The 27,492-nt window shown below is 35.1% G+C and overlaps 1 protein-coding gene across 1 annotated transcript in view; it reads right to left on the bottom strand.

Annotated features, from left to right (window-relative positions):
• Positions 1-27,492, bottom strand: part of Cdh12 (cadherin 12) — a 272,648-nt gene that overhangs the window by 19,479 nt on the left and 225,677 nt on the right. The window contains exon 7 of the mRNA XM_047555876.1: positions 10,965-11,101. Coding sequence (XP_047411832.1) covers positions 10,965-11,101 — 137 coding nt within the window. The remainder of the gene's footprint in view (positions 1-10,964; positions 11,102-27,492) is intronic.

The following is a 27,492-nucleotide window of genomic DNA, read 5'->3' on the forward strand; positions in this document are numbered from 1 at the left end:
AGATGGAGTTGCTACAACAGGAAAACTATAGATCACACCCCACTGATGCTGTGGTTGTCAATACATGTTCCCTAAATTAACCCAGGGTCAATGAAATCTACACACCCATAGATGCTATTGAAGCCGGAATTGGGGACAGGCAGTTAGTGTAGAAATAGAGGATCCAGTAAGATCGAGGAAATGGAGGCCATGAAGGCCATTTGCCTCTGGAAGTTGGAGATTGCCCCTGGGAGAATGGAATATCAAGGATCTCCAGAGCCCATTGATTACAAAATTTGCCTGCACTTGTCAGGGACTACAAGCAAGGAGCTGCTAATTAATGCCACCTGGGCCCTTACCTGGCTGAATCACTTTGCCCCTCCCCCTTCCCAATTGCTTCTCATTTTATGCATCTCACTTGCAAAACCAGGCCCAGTCACATAGGCAGGAAGGAAAGATAAGGGAGGAGAGAACTGGAGAAAAAAGAGAACTTAACCTATAAAAGATGTAGGGTGGGCTCACTTCTTGGGACTTTAGAACATCAGCCATGGCTCCCTTCTCCCTCCTGGGAGAAGTCTGTATTATTACCTTTAAATAAAACCTGCTTAATATGTTTGCCTTGGCGTGCTTCTCTGATGTTATACTTCAACACCTGAGGAAGCAGAACTCCTCACCGGTAAATGGCAGTATCACTGTTTTACTTTCTGTAAAATCATCTGCAATATAAAAGGTTATTCTCAAATGCCTGCCTTTATCATAATCACAACATTAGATTAATATTTTGTTGTCAACAAGGAATAGGAAAAAATGCTAAACATTGCTAATCATAAAGGAAATACAAATCAAAACAACAATGAAGTACTGCATCACCCCAGCAATAATGACTGTCATCCAAAAGACTAAAGAAAACAAGTGCTGGGGAGGAGATGGCAAAAAGGGATGCCGTGGACATTGTTGGTAGGAATATAAACTAGTAGAGCCATCTGGGAGAAACAGCTTCCTCAGAAATTGTAAAATTGTGCTACCAAATGATGTCAAATTTCCACTCTTGGGTATATACCCCAAGAAAATGAACTAAGTATGTCAAAAGGAAAAACGCACTGCCAAGTTGATTGTAGCCTTACTAACAAAAGCCAAGAAGAGGAAAGGACAGAAGTCCAATACTTGACAGATGGATTAAGAAAATTAGATATATTCACAATGGAATATTTTTCAGCCATTGAAACAAAATGAAATTCTGCTACTTGTGACAGTGAGAATAGAAACAGAGATGATTATACTAAGTGAAGTAAACCAAATACAGAAAGACAAGTACTGCATGATCTTACTGATATGTGGGATATAAAATATTTGATCTCATAGAATTTGGGAGCTGAGTGATGATTACCAGAAGCTGCAGAGAAGAGAGGGCAGGAGGAATGGGTAGAGGTGTATCAGTGGGTTCCATTTATAATTAGAAAAGGGGAAAAGGTTCTGTTGAACGACTGCATGGTGAGTTGAATGTAGATAATGGCCATGTATGGCATACTTCAAAAAGCTGGAGAAAAGTGTTCTGTCTACCATAAAAAATGATTAATGTTCCAGGTGATAGATATGTTTATCCTAATATAAACATTATATAAGGTGAAAGATGTTTAAATATTCCTTGTTACTCCATGAATATGCATAACTTTTATGCCTTCATGTACTAGTTAAAATATAAATAATTAAAAATGAATTAATAAATGAACAAATAAATAATTTGAAATATTTGAATTTTGAAAATACATAAAACTCATTAATATCAGTTTTGTAATCATGATGATTTTATACCAAAAATAATTAACAAATGTCCTTTGGTAAGTAATTAAATTTATGAAACACCCACTTGCAAGGATATAATAAATCATTAATAGTTTATATTTCCACGTTGTTTTCTTTCACTATAATCAACTAAGATGCAAAAGAAATAAGAATATAATGCACAAAATTATAAGCTATGTTCTAGCCCCTGCTATACTTTCCTGATTCATCAAAATGTGGCTTATACCTCCTAAATATCTTTGCTCATTTGGATGTATCCATGTTTTATTTTCCCATTTTACTTTCATCTAAGGGCACATTTTTGGTTTGCTTCACTTTCATTGTTCATACTCATAATCTATTTGCTGATGGATACCAAATATATTTCTCAAGGTTAAATCTTTACTACTAATTTTTGACCAGTGTACACAACTGATTACAAATGGTCTGTATGAAGAGCAAGCATATCCTAGCCTTTCTGTTTAAAATTAAGTTCTTCAATTTTGCTCAACATTACTATTTCTGTTGCTCTGTTCAATAGCAGTTTACTGCACCCCTCTACTGTACTGCCCGCTCCCAACCCTGAAACCTGACCCCCAATACTCATGTCCCACCCACCTCATTTTCACATTAAATGGGTTTCAGTTTTCATCATTTTAATGTCTTCACTTTCTCTTAAATCTTTCCATTTTCATATACTGTCATTATCCATAGAACAGCAAAGTTTCTGTCTTAAATTATAACAGAATCTTTGTATTCATTTTCTCTACCATTCTCCAAACCTGCCCTTCTTCAATCCTGTTACTCTTCTGAAGTAAGTATCCATTTTCAAAAATATCATTCATACCAAGTTCTGTTTTGTTGTATTTTTTCAGCCTTTGCCTTATTACTTTAGATGATATTGAAATATCACACAAGCTGGAACAAAACACAAACCTTATATTTTTCTCTCCTGGATTATCTTTATTATTGGAATGAGAAAGGTACAGGGGGAGAGAGACAAAGACAATTACAAAAGAGTTTCACATTTTCCTCACCCTAAATATTTTCTGTGTAGTTAATTATTTCTTTGATATTCAATTACCTTATTCTTAGTATCAGTGCTTTTTTCTACTCAAGAATGGGACAAACGACATCTCTAGAACCCAAAATACAAACAATTTTTAATCTCTTTTCCCTAACATTGTAGTTTAGCTGCAGCATTTTTGTGGAGGAACTCCTGGTACCTTTATGTCTGTTTCTTTTGATTGGCATTTTAACATGGTGTTTTCTTTACAGTATATTGTGCTTGATGGTCATTATCCCATAAGCTCCTCTAATGAAGTTTTTTGTTTTGGGAATCTGAGTCCTAATCATTAAGGAAGGTGTGTTAAGATACACTAAGAAATAAATAAATGAAAAATTATTGCAATACTAGTGTTGTATTTATAATCATGATGAATAGTTTTGAGACTGTAATGAATAGCAGATATAATGTAGGATTGTTGACTTAAGTTGTTAATATGTAATATACTTCAAACAATTTTGAACCATTTGTAATACATTAATTATGAACATATCCACATATTCTATAATGTATAATAGAATTTGGAATCAAAAATGTATAAGATAAAGTCTTTGCTGCTAAAAGTCTATATTAAATTGATAAGATCACTATACAAATGGATTAGATATATCATGTCAATGTAATAATATTGTGATATAAATATTCTACCTTTGAACTCTGTGTGGTTCAAGGAATCTTCCTGAAGCAACTTTTTATATCATATCCATATAAATATATGTTTGTATCTGGATTTCAGCATTTAGGTGAAAAGTTCATCATGTAGTTTTAATTTCCTGAGAAAATCTGACACTAATTAAATAAAAATAAGACTGGCATTAATGTTGTAAATGTGGTTTTGATGGAGCAATTATGTTGATTTAAAGTACTCTTAAGCAGTTTGATTATGTTAGTATACCCATAAGCAGTTGAAGGTTTCAAATAAAATATAAGCTCTCACAACAAAAATTTGGATTCCATTATATTTGCATAGCATATAATAGTGAGAAAAATGGCACCATTTCTAAATTAAGTTGATGATCACAGTGATGCTAATGATTATTTTTTCATGTTATATGATATACTGCAGTTCTTTGTGAATTAGTGTGAAAACTTTTTAAGTGATTCGTTCTTCAGTGTATCACTCTTAGAACTGCTATTGAAATGTCACCAATTCCAGTATCAAACTTTTCTTCCTTTGAGAATACAAATTAGTTTTATATATTTACTTGGGGAAAATATAAAGAAAATTAGAAAATGGTAGGCAAACTACTTAGATTCCACATGGAAAGCCAGGCATCTATGAAAAGAGAAGGGTTATTATCTTGGCAACTTGAAGAAGAAAAAATGGCATTGGTTTAGAATTATAAGCAATTGCTCCAGGCAGTCCTCAAACCTTAACTACACTAAGTAAGAGAGTGACACGTTTTTTTTTTTTTTTTTTTTTTTAGCCAAATCTGTGCTCATCTTTAGGACACTGGAGAATTTGGCAACATTATTCCAAAACTGATGTCCATTTAATGACATAAAGAACTTGTTTCAAATGCAGGTTTCTTGACAATAGTCCCAGAAATTCTGATCCAACAGGTCTTGATTGGGACACATGCATCAGTCCTATTAAAAATGTCCTAGGTGACTGTGATGCTGGTTATCATGGTAGGGGAGAAGAGGAACACTAGTAGAGAAGAAAAGGCCAACCCAAGGACAGTACTCTGAATCAGCATGCATAGAAATTTCCAATCAATTTGGAAGGAGAGTACTGCTACTCAGACACCACAAAGAATCCATCTCACCCTTGTCATCAGCTCCCTGGTCAGTCACAGAGAGCCAGCTAATGCACTGTGCTGGATTAAGGAATGCACCTCCAGGTACACAACTGCCTTCCAAACCCACCAACAGGAAAAGTTGGAGAAGTACATGCCCTTTAGCTATGTGTTACTGGAAGGAGACACCGGTAGAAACAATGGAATGGGGATAGACTCAATTCCTTTGTAAAAACTAAACTCTCAGTGAAGCTGTAGACTGTTGAATGAGTCTATGCACAATCTTTTTGAGTCTGTCTCCTCTATTTCCCTCTATAGATCCAGTGATCCCACAGTGCTTGCAATATCTGATCTCGACATGAACTCTGATACCTGTATGACTTTGCTTAAGCAGTTTCCTCTACCTGTAATCTCCTCCTTCCCCCATGACAAGGTACATTCCCCATGTGTTTTTTTACATATTAAAGTTGTACATAGTGGTAGGATTTGTTTTTCCATATTCGTACATGCACACAATGTGTTTTTATCTTTTAAATCTTTTAAATACTTAAATAAGTCCTATGGGACATAGTATGATTATAAAACCAGAAAGATATTTTTCCCTCTGAAAACACTTTATATTTTTATTAGGCATTTAATTTATTTCACCAGATATTTGCTCTTCTCACAGTATTTTCAGGATTTAGAGGTCAGGTAATATGGATTCTAAATTTTCTTCTTTTTAAAAGTAACTTATTTAGTTGCCAAGAGTCACATAAAGCAGGAAATCTTTTCAAATGGTCTATAATTCTCACTGCCTTCCATTTATACTCTTGTGTTACCCTCTGTCTTTACATGGTTTTTGGGTTTAGTAGCTTGCCTGTGCTGAATTAAAATGTGGCAAAAGAGATGTGATATAATTTCTGAGATTAGGTTATAAAAAGATTGACTTCCATCTTGTAGCACTCTATCTCCTGTGCTTATTTTGATCACACTGACTGCATGTTAACTGCCCTATGCAGAGGTTCATGAGAGAGGAAACTGAAAGCAGCCTGAGTCCAACAGCCTGTGAAATTGTAAGTCTCAAGTCCAGCATCCTACAAGAAACTGAATTTTAATATCATCTACTGAGTGGACTTACTTGCAGTTTAATGAGAGAATGTTTAGAGGACTCGGCTTAACCATGAATGAATACATGACATAATAAATGCTGATGTTCTAAGTGATCAAAGTCTGCTGCAATTGGTAATATAGAATAATTAACAAATTATACCATAGGTAACTAATTCCATACCTTCAAGGAGAAGGTCCACTTTCTACTTTCTCAGAGGTTTCCTCTGCAAAGACTGAGAACTTGCTGAAAAACAGTAGTGTGGTACTTGGGAACACATTTCATATGTCATCTTCCTTTCTTAAAGTATACACATGAACCCTCCTGAGTCCCAGTATGATCCTCCACCTATTTTTGGAAAAAGTGCTACTCATCTACTTTTGTGGCATAAGCACCCCATCTATGGAACATTTATATATATATATATATATATATATATATATATATATATATATATTTTTTTTTTTTTTTAATGCATTTGAAATTTAACTTGACTATTATTACCCATTTAAAATGAAGGAAGCAGAGGTTGGTAGATGATACACATCCCTGTAAAACTGTTGGCACCCCATACACAGAATGTATTTTGAAGTGAGAGGGTCCAGGGCTCCAATCTCAGGTTTGTCCTCATTAGCTGTGTGGTGCTGGGATACAAATGTCTCAGGGCATTGATTTCTTCTATCCACTCCTACACTCTAGTAACACTCACCTTGCAGGATTATCAAAGGGAGTCGTATGCGTTAATGAGTACACAAGTATATTACAATAGTTTACCTGACAACAGTATTCTATTATTACTTCTTCTTGTCTGAGAATATAATTTCATGGCTAGTTTTGTGGCATACAGAGAAAAGGATGGTTTCAGAACATTCTGCAAAAAGATCATTTCTTTCTTTTTGAATCTGTCACCACTTAAGAACCACTGGTGGTCTATCAACCTTTTGCAACTTCCTCCTAAACTTTAGTTATATCTGAATTTTCTGGAATTAAGTGCAATTTCAATAGTTACAACTTACTATAATTCATTAGTTTGGTTAAGTTCTATCTATCCCTTGACTGTACTGTTTTTAAGAATGGACACTACTTAAAGTTTTCTTATATCCTACAAGAAGTAATGCTTTTCACACAGATAGTTCTTAAAATAGTGAATAAAAACAAATGCATAATGAATGATGAGCTTGAATTACAGTCAATAATCTTATAACTTGATTTTTCTGTACATATGAAAATCGTATCATATGTTCTATATGAAGTAAAACAAATTGTAACTTAAAAATATCTTCATGCATAGAACCTTAAAATTGATTATCCAACTATTAAATTTCAACTCATAAAGTTACCCATATGTATGAAATTTCCCAAAAATAGCATTTAGGAAAAAAACTCACTGATTTTTTTTCCTTATTTCACAATGAATGAAACCAATCCATGTTATTTGGATATGAACAAGAAAAGAATTGTCTTTGGTACAATCTGTATATATTTTAAATAGGAAATAAACTATAGGAATTCAGTGATATGGTTGCTTGCCATCTTTAATCACATTTGCAACATTAACACCAAAAAAATTTAGAAATATTGGCCTGCTGAAACTTTCTGATAATTTGAATGAAGCAAATTTTTGAAGTTTCCCTCTCTTTTAAATTTCTCAAGGTTGATATTATAAAAACAGCAAATTGGTAAGCCATAAGAGAAATATTAGGAGTCTAATAAAATTATTTGGACCTCTGACTATAGCAACACTGATTAATGACTATTTTTTTAATTAATTAAAAGTTGTTTAATCATTGTACCATTTCATTTCACATGAGAGTTTTTATAGAAGGGTCAGGTCAAAGCATACATTAGTTCAATTTGCAATTTGCTTTACTTAACAAAAACTTTGTTCTTCATGGAACAGCAAGTAAGGGCTACTTACTTCTCATTCATTCACTATGATGATAATATCTGCTTAGTAGGCTAGCTTGATCAATGAGGTCAGCTTAAGGAATTGAAATATAAATAATGTTTATTTTTAAGTTGTGCATTCAAAGAAAAAAAGCTGACAATTAGCTTTTTATTATGGAATCTATAATTATCATGTGATATGTTTGGCTTCTTTATTTTGCACAGAGATATACAGTCTTTGACCCATCAGACTTCTTTGATGGATCTGATATCCATTTAATAGTATTTGAATAGATATGGAAATTGATGGTGGGTCTGTTTTAGGAATATTAGTTTGACATCACTCTCAGATTTTGTGTGTGTGTGTGTGTGTGTGAGGGAGAGAGAGAGAGAGAGAGAGAGAGAGAGAGAGAGAGAGAGAGACAGAGAGACAGAGAGAGACAGAGAGTGTATGTATAATCCACATAACTCTGGTGAATAAGCATCCCTGTAAAGCTGTTGGTCACCAATCCAAAGCACATATGCTGGGAAAAGAGAGTCCAGGGCTCCAATCTTGAGTTTGCATCACTAGTAGTGTGACACTATCCTACAAAAAAAATCTCAGAATCAATTCCCTAACTCCTGCACTATAGATAGTAATACCCTACAGGATTATAAATTGAGGAGATTAGTAATCTGTATCTAGAGATGTATCTCATGTGCCCAAGTTCCAGTGCTGACTATGAGGGCCAAGAAACTACTTATCATCCATAAACTAGGATTTCCTAAGTTGCATTTCACTAACAAACTACAGTTTACAATTTTGGGTACCATATGCCCTAATTGTGTAGATAAATAAACAATTAAGGTTCCATAAATTTAGGAAATCTAATCTTTCAGTTATTGAGGACATTTACTTCTGCACAAGCGTTCGCACTTCCTTCCATGTTTCAAATGATTGAAGTTCAAGTCTCTAAAAAGAGGCCCTGGGCCTTATTCTTAAGTTTATCCTCATCCCATGACCATGGTTTTGTCGCTACTGGGAGAAAGAAAAATTGGATAGCTATGGTAAAGATTACCAATGGATTATTCACAAACTTTCAGCTTGAGGTAAGGCAGGAACCCACTGCTGCTACTTCAAAAATATGTACATTATATGTATTAAAATGAGTTAGTTTTTTCCTGAATAATATTTTATTATGTAAAATTTCCCTATAATAACTAGAAGCTATTTGAAGGAATTTCCCCTGATTAGTTGTCACTTATGTTCAAACTATTAGAGTGATTTTAACATGATCCACAAAGGTTTTGTGTTCAATAAATTAGGAAACTCATTTTCATAATTGAACTGTTCCCAAAATTCTGTAGGGATGAATCATTGAAAATTATCATGAAAGAAAGGAGGATTAACATATGCAACTGAAGCAGAATGTAGAACAGGAAGGAAGAAAGATGTCCACTGTAAAGGGAGACCACAGCAAACAGCAGAATGCTGGTGGAGGCTCCAGAGGGGGTGACTGGCTTTCTGCTCTACCATGGTACTTTCGCTCAGGTAGTTCACCTCACGTTCCCATCTCTGAGCCTAACTAAGCAAGAAGGGCCAACTTGAAAGAAAATGACAGACAGGAAGAGAAATCGTGGTGGAAGGACAATCTATAATCTACTTTGGCAAGAGTGTATGAATTTCCTTCGGGTAAAGTGGACATAGCAGAAAAGAACTGGAATTGAGAAATCACGCTATTAACTCACCCAGGAAGGTTGCTTGGCAATCAAGAGGAAATTAAGAAACTCTAAGACTTACCATTGCCTGGTGGTATCTCATTCCAACGCAAATGTAGCCCCAAAGCCCCCAATATGAAAGAACTCACAAAATCACACAAGAAAATAGTTGACCTTCAGACATTTCCCATTACTATCAGTGCAATGCAACCCTAAAAGCAGTGGGACAGATAGGAGGAATTTATGTAGCTTTCTTTTCTTCACTCCCACCCGAAAAGACTTCAAAATCTATATCCTCTGCCCGACATTCTCAGAGATTCAAGTTTTGGTTTCTTTGTAATCTTCAGTTATTTATTTCCATTTGACCAAAAATCATCCTTGAAATGGAATGCAAATCTAACCACATTTTCATATTTCTCGCAATCCTGTGCGTAAGAATTTTAACAGAGTGCCTGAGTTAGTATTATTTTCACATGACAATGGATGGTGCATTGTGATATTCATCTAGCAAGTGAATTGGGCAAGGGGCTCCAAGACTGACAGAACCATTTGGAAGGCTGAGCTGAGCTGCAGTTGTGATCTGAGCACCAACAGGTGATCTCTCTCTTATGGCAGCCTCAGAGTTGCCAGACTTCCCACATGACAGGTTGGAAATCTCAGAATTAAGTGTCCAAACAAACAAGGCAGTTGTTGATTGTGTTTTTGTGTTAGACATATATTTAACAGTCAGCATTACCTGAAGTAGAGAAATTGGCTCAAGATCTCCTAAAGGCATGGGGTAAGGTGTCTGACTATTCATGTCGAGAAGCAGTTGTTAAAGATAAACAAAACTGTTCCATGTTTACACCCCCACTGAGTTGAGCCTGATCAAAACCCCTCAGCAGAACTGTTCATAGCTCCTCTCTGATCTGAAAGATGAAATTAGCTGCCAAAGTGTTATAAATTTGCACCAGATGCAGAAAATAAATGAGGAAACAAAATGAAAAATACTCAGAAGGCAGAACAGAAAGACTAGACTAGGGAAATGCATTCCTGTTGAAAACAACCAAGTCAAGAGCCGAATGTCACTTCTTCTACCCTAATTGATTACATGAAGACATTTTGATCATATTCTCGATTGTACTGTCAAACTATAAGAACTACAAGGATTGTTAGGATTCTTTTGGACCAAGCAGAAATCAACACAATGAACAATTACAAACAATTCTAAGAATTCTGTGTAGCTCCTTACAGAATTATACTTAAAAGTGTCTTCCACAGTTACAATCATTAAAAATATATTCTAATGACAGGAGAGAGAGAGGGAAATGATTTTTAAATGATCTCCTCAATTTCAAAAAATATTTTAGAACAAGTGATTTTATTTGAATATTATTTCTTCTTGCTCAGCCTATGAAACTTTCAGTGATATAGACACAGGATCATGAGTGGCGGAGAAGCTGTCACTCTGGTGAATTTTTGAGAGCACAGAGTGAAAAGGATGAGGGCACACAATGAAATGCACTTCTAGGTATTCATGCAATCCTGCAAACAGGACTCATTGGCAGCTGTCACAATTTCTCTGGACTTATGCTAGGAGGAAAAGGAACAGGTTTCTGAGTTTCCCCAGGAGACCACTCAGCTGTCATTGCAAAAATGAAAAACATCTCAGCAGGGACTCATTTAAAAGTGTTAAATCCAAAGAACTGCAGTATAACATTGATTCTGTCCATGCCATACTTACTAACTTTACTCGCAATTATGGAGAAATTATATTGTGCAGTGCTTTCTCTGTCTAGTAATTCATTAGTGGCGATGGTTCCTTCGGTTCCATCTATTGTAAAGTAGCTGTCCCCATCACTCTTCCAATCTATGAAGTACCTGCATGTGAAAAGAGTAGATGCAAATGTGCAATGATTACACATTAATCATAATGGCAGTTAGGCTAACTTGACACAGTTCCTTATTTTTCTCCCTGTAGCTATTACCCACCTTGCAATAAAGAAGAGTGTAAATGACAGCTTCTTTATTGCAAAGTCAGTATGCTCAAGGGGAAACTGGAAATAATGAAAGATTTAGTACTCCTGCTGTTCATATTATTTTAGGGTCTTGACACCTTGAAAGCTCAGCAGAGACTGAAATTCTAAAGCTGACCATGGGTTTCCTTAACCTGCTGAATATTAAAACTTTTTCAAGTAGTAAAAAAGTACTTAACAGTGGCTGTAGAAGGGCTTAGGGTGTATGTGGGGACTTCTACAAACAACTACAAAAACCTATGCCAGAACAGAGGTAGAATCTTGATGTTACTCTAGACAGAAAAAAAATCACATTATGGAAAATGAAGGAAAAACTTTGACAATTTGGTGATTGTACAAAAATATTTTCCTTCAAACACATATAAAAGAGTCATTGCTATTTTATTGTACTATATATCAGGACAACTTTCAGAAAGAAGTGGTGACCTTGGCTAATGATGTCTCTTTATCTTTTTTATTATCTGACATATTTGGTAATAAAGGGTGCTGACTTATATGAAGCAATTGGAGTAGAACATCCAAGAAAATGAATAACAAAACAGAACTTGCATTCACTTAATTCTTTAGGAAATGGTGAGCACATGGACTGATGTATTTTCAATTATAATCACAAGAGTTAACATTTTTAAAGCTTGCCAAATGATGTTGCTCTCCATGTTTATAAATATTGACATTAGTTCATACAATAGCTCTAAAAGTATATTATCAATCTCTCCCACTTTACTTATGAAATTATAGAAATATGAACCATAGAAACAAGAAGAAATTTGTCCAAGTTTACAGAGCTTGAAAGTTTTATGCTGATATTTGAGCCAGGTCACTAATGATTCCCATTTGATCATTATTCTGTATTATTACCAAATTAGCAATGGATATTATACAGTACTCTGTTAATCATATGATGGAATGCACAGAACTTTTGCCAACATTATTTTTCTGGCTGGGGAACCAAAGAGAGGTTCAAAACAGTGACTGAGAGCAGGTGACATTATTGCAGTTGGTCCACTGAAATTCCCAGGACACAGAAAGTGATCCCATGTTCACCATGAAAATTCAGTTAAGGGAAGTGTATCTCCAAACAGTAAGTTATTATTCTGGCAAGCTTGTTATTATTCTGATAAGTTTGTGATTCTCATGTCACTGCTGTCAGAGATCAAACCTTGTTTGCCTTTACAAATGAGATTTATGAACTTAGCTTGTCAATATTTGTTAGTAATTGATTTTCCATCCAGAAGTTTCTGAATGTAATGGAACAGGGTATAAACCGTGCTATTAATATGCTTTTGATATCTTGGTTGTTGATTTGAGGTGTGAGAATGCATTCAAGTCATATGATTTCAATGTAGTCACTTGTTTTAAAGGAATGCTCTCAAAAATATAAATGAAGTTAAGTCACATTTAAAATTCAGGAAGCATGGGGATATAATAAGCCAAATTCTTGGGTGGCATGTTCTTTTCTGAACAAAAAAGCATTTTCTTCCTGGTTTAGTGGCGTATGCCTGTGACTCAGGAGGCTGAGGCAGGAGGATTGTGAGTTTGAAGTCAATCTCAGCAAAAGTGAAGTGCTAAGTAACTCAGTGAGGTGCTAAGTAACCCTGTCTCTAAATAAAATACAACACAGGGCTGGGGATGCGGCTTAGTGGTAGAGAGCCCCTGAGTTCAACAGCTCCAGTAACTTCTCACTTTGCAAAAATGTACTTCACTTTCCATAAGCTTTATTGAGATATAATTCACATGCAAAATAATTCATTCACTTAGCCTGCAAAATTCATCCATTTTAAGTATAATCAGTGTTGTGCAAGAATGTGGTAATTTTTAGGGAATATTTTATATTTATTAACTATAGGCATTTTTGTGACATATTTTGATTTTCTGGAAATTTTATTTGTATGAGTAAAAATTGTGATAGGGTCAAGGAATAAGGTAATTCTGTTCCTGAGGAGTTTGTAATGATAAAAGACATTCTCTTGCCTCCTGTTTAAAAGTCATTAGTTCCTGCATAAGTAGACCTTGTTGGGTGATTTATATTAGGTACTCTCCAACATGACAGACAAGAACCACTGCTTTATTTTATTTTGTAAATTTAAGTTTATAATACAGTTCTAAGAATACTTTAGAATACCTCTCTGATATATTTACTTGTTGATATTTTCCACATTCATTTTTTTGTAATTTTTCATTTCTTTTATATTTTAATATTTTTATTTTTTTAGTTACACATGAGAGTAGAGTACTTTTTTAACTTCATGTACACACATGTTTTGACAGACACATTTGAGAGCACCTTACAGATTTCATATCCCTTGGATCCTAAATACATATTTCTCCAAGATCAAGGACAACTATTTGTCTCAATATTGTTAAGGTTAATGGTAACGATTTGTTTAGCCCAGGAGTAAATATTTCCACACTTAATCTCAGAGTAAAGTCAAAATAAACAAAAGTGAATTGCCTGCAATTTTAGGCAATTCTGATGGCCAGTCTGCTGTGAAACTACAAGTCAAAGTGATTGACTTTACCCTTTTTATGGTTTAGATATCACCCAAAAACTTGTGTGAGGCAATGTATAAGGTTTAGAGAAGAAATGATGGGGTTATGAGAGTCTTAACCCAATCAGAGAGTTAATCTCCTGGTAAGATTAACTGAGTGGTAACTGAAGGCAGGTTGGGTGGGTTTGGAGGAGGTAGATCATTGGGGTGTTCCTTTCCAGTATATATTTTGTATTTGGCATGTGGAGTCTCTCTCTCTGCTCCCTGATCTTAATGCAAACTGCTTTCCTCTGCCACACTCTTCCGCCATGATATTCTGCCTAACCTGGAGCCCTAAAGGATGGAGGGGGCTGTCTATGGACTGAAACCTCTGAAACTGTGAATCCCCAAATAAACTTTTTCCTCCTCTAAAGTCATTCTTGTCAGGTCTTTTAGTCATGGCAGTGAAAAAAGCTGACTAAAACAACCCTCTATTGAAATTCTATGCCAGGAGGCAGAGGGAGATCACCTTACCAAGCACGGTCACTACTAACTGTTTTCTCAGCATCAATTAACCTGTGTTTACAGACTGACTTCACTTTACCCACCTCCATACTGCCCTTTCTCCTTGGCAGACCCAATCTGATGGGCAGAAACTCCTGGTTTCCCAAGATTACTAATGCTGAGCTCTTTCCCTATGATCTTTGAAGTCCCACAATATCTGATTCACCAACGGATGGATGGGGTGTACTGCAAAATGATAGGAGTGTGTTATCTGTACACAAAAGGGTTGAGATATTAGAGTCCCCAAAGAGTAAGATCACATAGTACAGTTACTTGCTACAAAATGTTTAAAAAACATGAAGCCTTTGCACAGAATCAAGGACTCAAATTGGCTAACTTTGCCACCAGAAAGTTATAATTGTGCAAACCATGATTTATCAGCTTTTATGTAGTTTTATATTTTTGCCTTTTGATTCGATTGTTTATTCCTTTTACATATAAGAACCGTGAATTAATATTGTACCTGCATTTGCCACTTTATTTTTTCCATCTTTCATTTCTTTTTCATTCTCTATTCCTTCTCTACTACTTTCTCTTGTGTCAAGTGCATATTTTGCAATGTGATATAAATCCCTATACTTTTTTCATTGGATCATTTTTTTCCTTATACCTATTCTGAGGTTTACCATATATACCTCAACAGATTTAAATTCCTCCTTACTGAATCCCATAAATAAATAAAAATGTTGCTCCTATGTAGCTATGTGCTTTTATTATATATCTTATAAGCATATTTGCACATGACATTATGTATGCTCTATGTCACAAGTTTAATAAAACATTGTAATAATTATGAAATATGTCTATTAAATCTTTAAAAAGCAAGTAATTGGAAAAGAGCTTCAGAGCTCTGTGTTCTCAAGGACTCTGTTTTATCTTGGGCAAATTCTCTGAGTCACTGCTTCAGGCATTGCGTGAAGAAAGCAGCCTGTAGACTTCCTGTTTTGCTTCTCATCTTCCAGGGTGATTGGGCTCCACATTTTTAGTCTGCCTGGGGTAGAACCTCCACCCATCTGTGGTGCTGAGTGGAGGAAAGATGCTCTTGGTCTCTTAGTCACACTCAACAAAAATTTACCTTCTGAAACCTGGAGCTGGAGGAGATGAAATGTTGGCAGCTCGACCCTCCTAGCAAAGCAGTATATCTCTTGATTGATTACTGAGGAGACAGAAGCCATGTCTGTTCACCAAACCTACCCAGGTTGGGGCATTTTTACCAAGGTAGCTGGGAAATAGAAATGGGGGGATATAGAAGGTTTGGGGTCAAGTGCCAAAGCTTCTTGCTATTCTTCACAAATTTTAGTTGATTTTCTCGAATAATGGTTCTTCATTTGTTGTAAGCCTTTAGGAAATTTTTGCAAGACAGCAAATGATTGCTTTTGATTTTAGTCATAGTTTTTATGATTTTTATTTGTTCATTTGTTTCACCAGAGAAACAACTCTGCATTTGTCTGCAGAGTTGGCCATCAATACTTACAATTCTATTCTTCATAGTGCACTTCATCTGCATGCTATTTTTACAATCGTTCATTATTTGCATCTCTCCCCACCTTGGCAACGTAAGGATCTTTCTTGCATGCTACATAGTATTCAACTAATATGTAGATTCTGGCTAATGAACAGCTTGTATACATTTCCTACAAGTGATTCAATCTCCTTTCTTTTCCATTGCCTTTTAAATTACTTAAAAGTGGAGACTACTTTTGTTCATTTCTCTGTTGCCAAGAGCCTGAGATAGTACTCTCCATAGCTAACTTGCAACTTGAATGTTGCCTTGAATTTGATGCATAGATACTATTCTTTCTTCCTATATGACAGAACTAAATGTTTCCACTAGAAGGCAATGTGTTTAGATTTTTAAGAATGACTTATGCAGGAAAACTAATTTTTTTTTCTGATTTGCTGAAGATATTCTTCATTTTAATACTCAAATCCTAAACTCCACAGTTCTAGACAAAATAAAAATTTATCACCTCACTTATATTTAATACTTGAAGAATGCTATAATTTACCAAGTTGATTCAAACAGAAATCCAACTTGTGCAGTTGATTACTATATACACATTTTAAGTTTTTTTGACAACATCTTAAAAATTCAATAACATATAATGTATATATAAAATGAAATAGCATGTCAGACTGGGGATGTAACTCAGCAGTAGGGTGCTTACCTAGAATACACAAGGCCCTAAATTCAATCTACAAGACAAACAAATGACAAAATTCCTCTAAATAAATAATAATGTGTCTATAGCATCCTGTAACTTTCAACCAAAGTAAACAAATTTCATTTACTTTGCTCAGTCTGACACTGCACATACAGGTGCAATACATAAATTAACTATTACTGACATGCAATGAAATAGTTTGAAAAACAAATTTTCTGGACAGTGATATACAAAATCACTCATTCTTATTGCAGTTAGGTTGGGAATCTTTCTTTCTAAGGCATACTATTCCTCTTGTTTTCTACAAAATTTGGAAAATAATATATGCCTGCCTCTGTAACTGTATTGTTTTAAAGATAAAATATGTTGCTTAGACTTAGAATCATGCATATCAGCTCACACATGTGTTTCCCCTTCCTTCCTCTTTCCATGTAACTTTTTTTATTAATTCTCAGATAAAATATCTTTCCTTGCCCACAGACTTATGCTTAGTTCTGGCATCAAGTTATGATACATATTATCTTTAACTTTAAAATACATGAACTACAAAACTTCCACACAAATCTCTCAAGTTCAAACCATGAGCACAAATTCCCAGGCTCAATATCATACAATGGTTCTTGTGTTTGGCTCTCATTCACCTTTTTCTGGCACCCAGGTTTTAGATCTGTCCTCTTGTGAGATTTGACACCCTTTTCATCTGGAATGCTCTCCTATGAGGAAACTTTCTGACTTCTGAAATATGCTGAGACTTATTTGGACTTTTTGTCTTGTTTTGTTTTTGCAGTTTTATAATTCAAATGATGTGGACATTTTTACTCAGATAAATATCTTCAGCATTTTCTCGTACCTGACCAAGTCTAAGACATTAGGTCCAGTGCTAGTTGTTAGTATTTTCCTGATGCCGTGCCTTCACGTGACTGACTGAACCCTGTGCCAGATGAAAGAATAAGTGTTGAATAAGAGCTATCATTTTCTATTGTGATATATTGCCCAATATAACAATTGGGAGACCCTTAGAAGAAAAGAATTGCAATGATCTAACTGAAAAGGAAACCCCACACCTATAATTTTTGGACATTTCCAGAAAGACAGGGCATAGTTTTCAAATATAGAAGGGTTTTTCAGGAGATACACTTTCCTAGAGTCAACCATCACATGTTTTGAGTTTCCAAGAGTCTACTTAAAATCTAAGGATAGACTTATATTTAATTGCAACTAATCACAACAGTGTAACATGAACTTAAAACTTAGTCAAACACACCTATTCCAATGAGCAAAAGACATAAGTACAAAGTATGTACCATCTTCTACTCGCTCAGTGATAGAAAAGATTTAAATGAAAAAACATATCACGCTATGATACGTGAAACAGTTCATACAATTATGCAATGACTATTACTAAGAAAACTGGTTTAACAATTGAATAGAAATTTAAAAAAAAATCTAGAACGTTAACCTGACCTGTGAAGGCTACTTGATAGAGTACAGTTTTATTACTTCTCTGTAAATGAGTTTTTAGAATGCCTCAAAAACTTTTATTCTCTTCATTAGGTAAGCATTCCCCTTAAAATTGTTTCTTTTAATTTACCTAAATAACTTCCTCAGAGTTAATGGAAAAACTAACTTTGACCCTGTCCCAAATCTCAAAATCATTTTGTAAAAAGTACTTGATGGTGTAGAATTACTCTTAAAGTATTACATCTTATTATTAGACAATAAAAATGTAGTAATAATGATTCAGGTCAATGTAGGAAATACTTTTTTGTTCAGGTAATAATAATGTATCAAAATCTCTTCATTCTTATCTCCTCTAAGTTGCTTATATATTTTTAGTTTTAGTTTTTGTTTTTGTCTTTGGGCAGCTAATGAAATGAAAGAAGAGTCAGTTCAATCTATTTGCAGAAACAGTTTACTGACAACTTAAGCCATATACAACAACACTTAGAGTGTAATTGCTTCCTTAACAATAACAATTAAACTTTTCTCTTAGGGATCTCAATGTTTATCTGAACCTTTGTTAACTTGTGTTTGCTGATTTCTTATTAGTTTCTTTTATTTCTTTTTTCTTATTTTCCTCCCCATTCTTAACATTACCTTAGTAGATTTAAAGTTGTATCTCACTTTGGATAGTTGTACTGATTACTTTAAATGTTTAATGATAAATTAAAACACATTATAAAGACAAAATGATCAAATAGACATCACTCTTGCTGGGCCCTGTGGCACGCATCATAATCCCAGTGACAAGGGGAGGTGAAGGTAGGAGGATTATAAGTTTCAGGACAGCCAAGCAATTTATTGAAGCCCTGTATCAAAATGAAATAAAAAGAACTATGGACGGACCTCAGTGTTAAAACACTCCTGGGTTCAAGAGAGTAGTAGAGAGTAACACACACACACACACACACACACACACACACACAGTTTCAATCCTTTACATTTCCCCTTTGCATGAATCATATGCTTAAAATAGGTATCTAAAGAGGCATAAATATACAATGAGTGTTATTAAAATTTTAATTATTATGTATTAATTTTCCTTCAAGTTACTCCTACTTTCCTCTTTTTTATTTTTTTTACCCCGTACTCAAGATTGAACCCAGGGGTGCTTTACCATTGAACATCCCGAGTCTTTTTAATTTGAGACAGGGACTCACTACATTGTCCAGGATGACCTCAAAATTGCCATCCTCCTGCCTCTGACCCTTGAGTAACTGGGATTATAGATGTGCACCAAGGTGACAGGCCTGTCTTTCTGTTTTTAACTAAAGCAGTCACAGGTGCTTTAACTGTGTATCTTTTTACACATCTGTATGTCAACGTCCAGACTCCCCTGTACTCTGCCATTCTCTTGGTCTATGTGGACCATGTATTTTGTCTTTAGATACTCTCAGAGGAAAAAAAAATTTTTTTCTTTGAAAAAGACATCATCTGTCTCCAAAACTTTATATGTGGCCTTTTCATTCTGTAGAGAACTTGAAGCAGCTTGCTGTAATAGGAAAAAATGAGGTTTACACCAGTATGCAGCTTGGGTTCTCAAATTGATTTCTTGAACATGAAACACAGATTCCCACTTTTGTTATATATTTAAAAATACAGATACTAATATTTGATAATATAAGTAAAGAATGTGCTTAATAAATGTAAGCATCTCATCCCTAAAAGTATTTCTAAATCTGGACCGTCTGAATCCTTCATTTGGCCCTGGTTGTCAATTCTTTTCAGAATTTTTCTGAATTCCCTGCAACACGTAAATGCACATTTTGCCTTTGCTCATGTTGTTCCCATGAAACATCCTCAAGTCCTTCCGGGTGACATCCATCACATCTTTCCTAATAATCCTCCTGTGTTATTTCTTTTGTATAACCAACCTATTTGAATTGATGTTAACAGTGGTTTCTCACAAATGTAAATAGGGAAGCAAGGGTGTTTTGTTTTGTTGAGTACATGAGAAGTTTCTTTTATTCATAAGAGTTCATCACTGAGTTCACTGTTGCATGCATAGTCCTTGTACTTACATGGTACACCGTACTATTTTATAAGAACATCCACTACTTTTATTAAAAACATCCAGGCCAGAGTTTAGACAGGATATTTCTTAATTTAGATCAATGAGTACTAAACATATTTATTCTGAAGTAATTTTCAGATAGCTTCAGCATAACTGCGGCCTTGAAGTATCATGTTTCTTCAGGTCTTCACTGATTTTTATCTGCTTTCTCTAGAAGCCATGGCAAAATTGTTTGAATAAATTTTACATTTTATCTAGAGCTGTTTACCATTTGCTTCTTAAATATATATATTTGAAAAAAATCTTTTATTTTATTCTTCTAAGTAAACTTGATTTCCTACAACTAGATACGTGTACTCTAGTTAATTTACATCCTAAAATTATTCACATTCTTCTAACTCGTTGAGTGGTCTAAGACAGTTTAAATTTAATGGACTCTTTTCTTTAGTTTTCTAATGATCACTGATTGTTACAGTATTTTTCAATGTTTATTGTACATTGAAAAAAATAATTTTTAAAGGTAAAACACATACATGCACAAATTCAAGTAAGTGTGACATAAGGACTATTCTCCAAAAGCAATTAAAGAAATTATAGAGAGAATGGAGGCAGGCCTGATGACCCACACCGGTAATCCCAGCAGCTCAAGAGGCTGAGGCAGGAAGATGGTGAGTTCAAAGCCAGCCTCAGCAAAAGTGCAGCAGTAAGCACCTCAGTGAGACCCTGTCTCAAAATATAATACAAAACAAGGCTAGGGATGTGGCTCAGTGGTCAAGTGTCCCTGAGTTCAATCTCCCTTATACCCCTGCCACCTCCAAAAAAAAAAAAAAAAAAAAAAAAGAGAGAGAGAGATTGAAAATTGAAAAGGTTTTGAAGTGTGTGCTCCCTCAGCACTTGGAAATAAAGGGAGTAATCTGAACCTCTAACAAAAGGAAAACAACAGGTAAAGTCCAGGATGCATCCCATCTTCACTGCGGGGCAGTCTGGCACTGAGTCATCAAATGCATTACTAGAATAATATAAAATTTCTTTGTAAATAAAAGCAAATTCATTTGCTGTCTAGTTACAGGGCTCAAAAATGAGACCTTGGGAATTTGGCTGTATTTCCCAAATCTTTTCCCATCCTTCCTAAAGATATGATTTGATCTTCTAGGCACTTGGTTTCTCCCTTTGTAAACTAATATCAACTGTGGTATTGTGTGTGATGTGAGAAATGTGAACATCCAGGGACTAGCACAAATTAAGTATGAGGATATCATTGTGTGCTGATAGTCACTTGCTACCAATATAAATAAATCCTTAATTGGATATAAGTCTTGAGGGAATGCTGTATTTTTTTCCCAGTGCAAACAAAATAATCAATGAATGCTTGTAAAGGTGCTGTTTTCCTTTAATACTGTTAACTGTAAATAGGTTATATCAGGGAGATTCAGATGGACCAATAATGTGATAAGAGCGTGTCTACAGCATGTATAAGTAATTGTCTCACAGGGGCTGGTTCCTGCTGAGTTTGTGAGCAATGTCTACCCAACGAGATTAGGGGAAGTTAGAGATATGAAAATCAAATCACTGATAAGCTTTACAACTTATTTGAAAAATTATGATTTAGCAAAACTTTTCTTTGTTCACAAAATTCCATTCTCTCTCACTAAAATAGTATACTTAACTTCTTTTCCTTCAGTGGTAGACTTCTGTTTTGCAAGTACCAAAATGATAAGCATACGTCATTGCCAGTTCCAAATTACTGGTGGAATATTTAAGAGGCAGAACCTAGTGAAGAAAGTCATCTCCATCACCGGGGGCATGCCCATGACAGGGATATGGAGACAAGGACACTTTTCTTTTACTTTCTGACCACCCTGAGGCAGACAGACTTCCTATACCCACAGTTCCACAGTTTAAGGTACTGAGATGTCACAGCCCAAAAGAAACTTAGCCAAGATATTGTGAATTGAAAACAAGTCAAAATAAGCCCTCTTCATTTAAGTTTATTTTTCTCAGGTATTTTATCACAGTGATGAAGAGCTAACTAACATAGTTCTATTTAACAATAATCTTAAAAATGTGCATGTGAAAACCTACTTGAGTCAGTACTCTATCAAACAATAGCTTTTAAATGCTATTTGTATAGTTGTTTAATATTTTAGTTTTCTTGATATAAAAAAATGTATCCTAAAATGTAATTCAGTTTTATTAATAAAATGTAGTATGCATATTTATGTGTACATATGTAAGGGCATTCTTCCAAACCTATTAAAAGTAGAGAGTTGTGTGTGTGTGTGTGTGTGTGTGTGTGTATAAAGGTCAATATATATACATATACATATCTATGTATATGTATATATATATGTGTGTATTGGTGTTTTTTATTAAGAGCTTACACACCTGAGTGTTTTGACATTATGTTTATGGGACTTATGCTGTATTATCATAATCAGAGCAAAATGGTGTCCGGTCAATCTCTTCTCAGTAAAATTTCTTTCCTCCCCCACCCTTTTTTTTCCTTTGTGTAAAATAATTCTCTGTTCTTAGTTTCTATAAATGCAGTTAATGGAAGCTAAATGCCATCAGCGCATTTGCAAGTAGACTTCATGGAAAAACCAATTCCAGAAAAGTAATTCTCTGGAGGGTCCTAAATCCTAAGGATAGCATAGTCGTGACAAAGTTGAATAAGGCAAACTCCCCAGAGATTAACACATTCAGCTGTTACTGCAGTTCCTAAATTCCATGTCCCCTTTCAATGCTTACTTTGCCTCAAGTTCCTTTGAGGTATTTCAAATTCTGTCTGCTTTTCCCCCTGGTCCACCTGTTTGTACACAATATCTTTATGTTTTTAATTTAACATTTTTGGAATTGTTTCTGCTCATTTGATTCTGCATGCTTTCAAGTGATGTAGGAATTTATAATACACCTTATAGCCATACTTAGTTTTAACAATAGTAAATAACCAGTGGTTAGCTGTACCTAGAATTAATAAAAAAAAATAAATCCATGAAGGATAGTTAGTGACATAGAAACCCACACTATTTGTATCTTATTGCAAACCTAAAAAAATACTTTCTTTTCTAGAGTCCGGTTTTTATTTTTTTTATGAACCTAGTAAATTTTTCTTACATTACATTTTATCACTTAGTAGAAGGGAATTATTTTTATTTTTATGACCACTTTTTGTTTTAAAAGACTGATGATTCAGATAGGTGTTTGAAAGAAAAATAGTACCCATAAGACTTTATAAAATATTTATTAAGATAAAATTGTTAATTCTTTTTTAGAACTGCAGCCTTATCTCTTTTCTTTGTACTTACAATGTGAATTTTAATATAATAAATATATATTCTTAGAATCATCAAAAGAGTGTAAGCACTACAAGTACTGATTATATATAAAGCTACAGTGTCATGATCTATGCAAAAATAAATGCAGTTTATCTTGGAAGAAAGTCCTATCAGTTAAATACTAATAATCCTGAGCAAACATTTTGGTATAAGTCTAAGACTAGAAACACTGAATTTCTGATAGTTTCCCACATATTATTCTACATTCATAAACAAAATATTTAATCATGTTGATTTTCGTTTCATAAAGAAAGCAGTTACAAGTGAATATTTTGCTATTTAGTTGTAGTTATAATATAGGAATCAAGTCATTCATTCAACAAATATTTATTGACCTACCACTATATACTAGGTAATTGTATTAGTCAGTTCTGTATTGCTGTGACCAAAATATCTGTCAAGAATAACTTAGAGTAGGAAAAATTTATTTTGGTTCATGGTTTCAAAAGTTCAGTTCCTGATTGGCCAACTCCATTGCTCTGAACTTTTGATGTAGCCGAGAAAAGTCACACAGCTCATGGCAGTCAGGAAAGAGGGGTGGGAAGAGACAGAAGGAGGAAAGCCTTGAGACAAATATGTTATATTATAATGGTATATAATACAAGAACCAGGCTCCCAATGACCCACTTCCTTCTGAGATGCCCCACTTGCCTACAGTCATCATCTAGTAGTTCATTCAAGTAATTATTCCATCAACTAGATTAATCCATCAATTAGGTTATAGTCCCAATCACTGCCTAAAATCCCCACCTTTGAACATGGCTGCTTTGGGATCATGAGTTTTTGGGGGGACATTTCTAGATCCAAATCATAACATTAATGTTTGATGTATTTGGGATTCATCAAGTGTGATATAGAAGAGAGGGGCTTGGTGGTCTCTGATTATAGTCTTAGCTGCTATGAAGGGCTGGAACAGAAGAATTGTGAATTTAGGTCAATCTTGGGCAACATAGTGGGACACTGGCTCCAAAAACAAACAAATAATAAATAAATAAACAGGAAGTGTACAGCAGTATCTGACCTTGTGAAGTTTATATCCTGAAGGAAAAGTAACAAATTCATATACAACTCTTAGAATGTGGCAGACTAATCTATAAATATAGCCTTCCTTTCTTTCTCACACCACGATCATGACTTTAACAATTTTCCTGAGTTTGAAACTGCGTCCCTTTACCTAAAGATGTGTTCTGCTTATACAGTTCAAATTTTTTTCTGTGTTTGGAAGGGTTCTGAAGTATTTCATGAGGACATTTTTGTTAATATTTTTGTATTATTGCATTTATTTGGGCCTGCAAAACAGAAAATTCACCAACTAAAATACTGAGTGTGACCTCTACATATGGAGTTCAATTCGTACCTCAATTCTCTTTTACTGAACTCTAGGGAGTTTTAATCAGAGTTTATCTTTTCACTATTTTTGTTACAGCCTTCTGTATTTTTTCAATAACTTTATACATTTATGAAAAAAACTATAATTCTGTTCACAAGGCATCTCCTACTCTCTCTCTCTCTCTCTGTCTCTCTCTTTAGGTTAACTGGAACTAAATCATGTTGCAATGTTGGCACACAGAAAAACAGCCTGAGTTCCATGTTCCATGAATAAACTGGCCAGCATTTGACCTGAAACATAGGGAGTGCTCATTACTGTTATTTTTCTTCCTTTTTTGTGAGATAGAAGTGCTTCTTTAAAAGTTCTGTCCTTATCATAGGTGTACTAGAGGAAAGAAAGCATCTGTTATGATATCAGTGTCCATATGTTGAGGTTTTAACCTGCAAGGTAATAGGATTACTATTTGGGATTTTGTGGAGCAATTAGGTTCTGAGGTGGAACCCTCATGGAGGGGATTAGGGACTTTAGAGGGTTATCTTTTTCTTTCTGCCTTGTATGGATACAAAAAGGGAGTCATTTACTAAATAAAATCAGACTCTCACATGACATTGAACCTGCAGTTGCCTTGATTTTGGACTTTAAATTCTCCAGAATTGAGAGATAGCTATGTCTATTGCTCAGACCATTCATGCTGAGCTACTCTGTTACAGGAGCCGGAACAGAATTGTGACTAAGTAGTAGCAGCACTGCTGCAGCAAACCTCTAAAAAGACCAACGTGGCTTTGGAAATGAGTTATGGGCCTAGGCTGGATGACCTTTGTATTTCTCTAAATAATGGACATTCAGAGTGATCATGGATAGAGCACAGAAAGAAAAAAGAAATATAAAGGAAGTTTCTCTCTTCTTGGAGCAAAGCTATAAAATTATGAATGGAGTGTTGGTAGAATATAGATGGTAAAACCATTCTGATGAAGTTTCAGAGAGAAATGAAGAACATCTTATTAGGAAGTGGAGGAAAGGCAATATTTACTATGAAAGATCAAAGAACCTGGGTGAAGAGTGTCCATATTCTAGCATTGTGGAACATAGAACTTTCAAGGGATGAAACTCCATATTTAGCTGAGATTTGTACCGAAAGTGCTGGAGAAGTAATGTGGTTCCTTCTAATTACTTATAGCAAAATGTTAGAGGAGCGAAATTAATTGAAGATGGAATTGATAAGCCAGTGGGAATCATAATCTTAAAACTTGGAAATAGTTCATCTATAATGTAAAACACAAGAAAGTGTGTTGAGAAGAGCACATGGGGGTTGGCACAGGGATCATTTGATAAGGGGATTCTTGTAGGTGTGAACTGCAGATTCTATTCACCATGACAACAAAAGCCTATGACCACAGCAACAGTAGCACCGTCAACTGGGACTAAAGAAAGCAGAGAAGTGAGAAGAATGAAAGAAGACTGTCAGCCTTCTGAGGCCTTATAGGAACATATCTCAGAAGCTTTCAGTTGAGAACATGTGTTTTCCTTCAGATCAGATGAAGGACCCCAACATGATTCAACCTCCCTTGGGCTAGTGCCATGGCCCTTCCCAGTGACTTCATAGTGCAGGGTCAATGCCTACAGAACCAGGGGCTGGGAATGCCCAGTGGAGGGCTGCAGGGGCACCTTCCTACATGGTTAGGGCCAACAGAGAGAGCCACAGCATTTACAGAGCCCTGCCCAGTAGTAGGGGTGATGTTAGCACCCCACTGAGTGCAGAAACCTGGACCTGGTCTTAGTGGGCTTGGAGGGCAGAGGAGAATTATTCTTAATACTTAAGGCTGAAGGGAGTCTGACTTGCTACCTTTCATGTTCATGTAGGACCTGTCAATCCTTTAGCCTTGCCTATTCTCCACTTTGGAATGCCAATGTCTGACCTCTGTCCCAGCATTGTGTTTTGAAACACACAACTTGTTTGGTTTCACTGATTCACAGCTGGAAGGGAATTTTGCCTCAGGAGAATCTTACCTCAAGTCTCACCCATATTTGGTTTGGATGCTATTTAGATGAAACTTTGAACTTTAGACTGAAGAGTTGATGTTGGGATAATTTGAGACATTTGGAGTTCTGGGGATAGAATGAACATATTTTGAAGATGAGGACAATAATATTGGTAGACCAGAATGGAATGTTAAGGACAGAGTGCTTGTGAACCTCTGGTCCCTTAACTCTCATCACAAAATCTGAACCTTTAATATGATGGTATTAAGAGATGAGTCTTTAGATGATAATTAAGCTGTGGGAATGGAGCTCACATGTCCTTAAAGAACAGACCCTAGAGAACTTTCTTTCTCTTTCTGCCTTGTGACCATCATCTGCTAAATAAAAAGTTGGACATCACCAGGTATCAGACCTGCTGGCATCTGGATTTTGGACTTTCCAGCCTCCAGAACACTGGGAAATAAATACTTATTGTTTAAATAACACAATCTGTGGTAGTCTAATATAAGAGCCTGAACTGACTGAGCAACTCAGGAGATGCACTCAGATGAATACAATCGGAAAAACATACATACCACTTCCTTAGATTATGCTATCTGGAGGGATTGTGCTGTCTACCACTGAATATATGATATGTTAAGTATATATATATATATATATATATATATATATATATATATATATACTTAACACATCATAAAATCTTGATAGATCTTTATTCCTCTCTATATTAATAGAGTATTTTTTTATTTAAAAGACTACATGATGTGTCCTTAATTTGGTTCAGAGTAGCTTTCATTGCTTTATGGATGGAAGATTGAAGATAAATCTCATGTTCTCTCCTTATTGGTTTTCCAAGAGTTGAAGGCATGTGTCCATA

This window comes from Sciurus carolinensis, chromosome 6, assembly GCF_902686445.1.
Source record: "Sciurus carolinensis chromosome 6, mSciCar1.2, whole genome shotgun sequence".
Classification (NCBI taxonomy): Eukaryota; Metazoa; Chordata; class Mammalia; order Rodentia; family Sciuridae; genus Sciurus; species Sciurus carolinensis.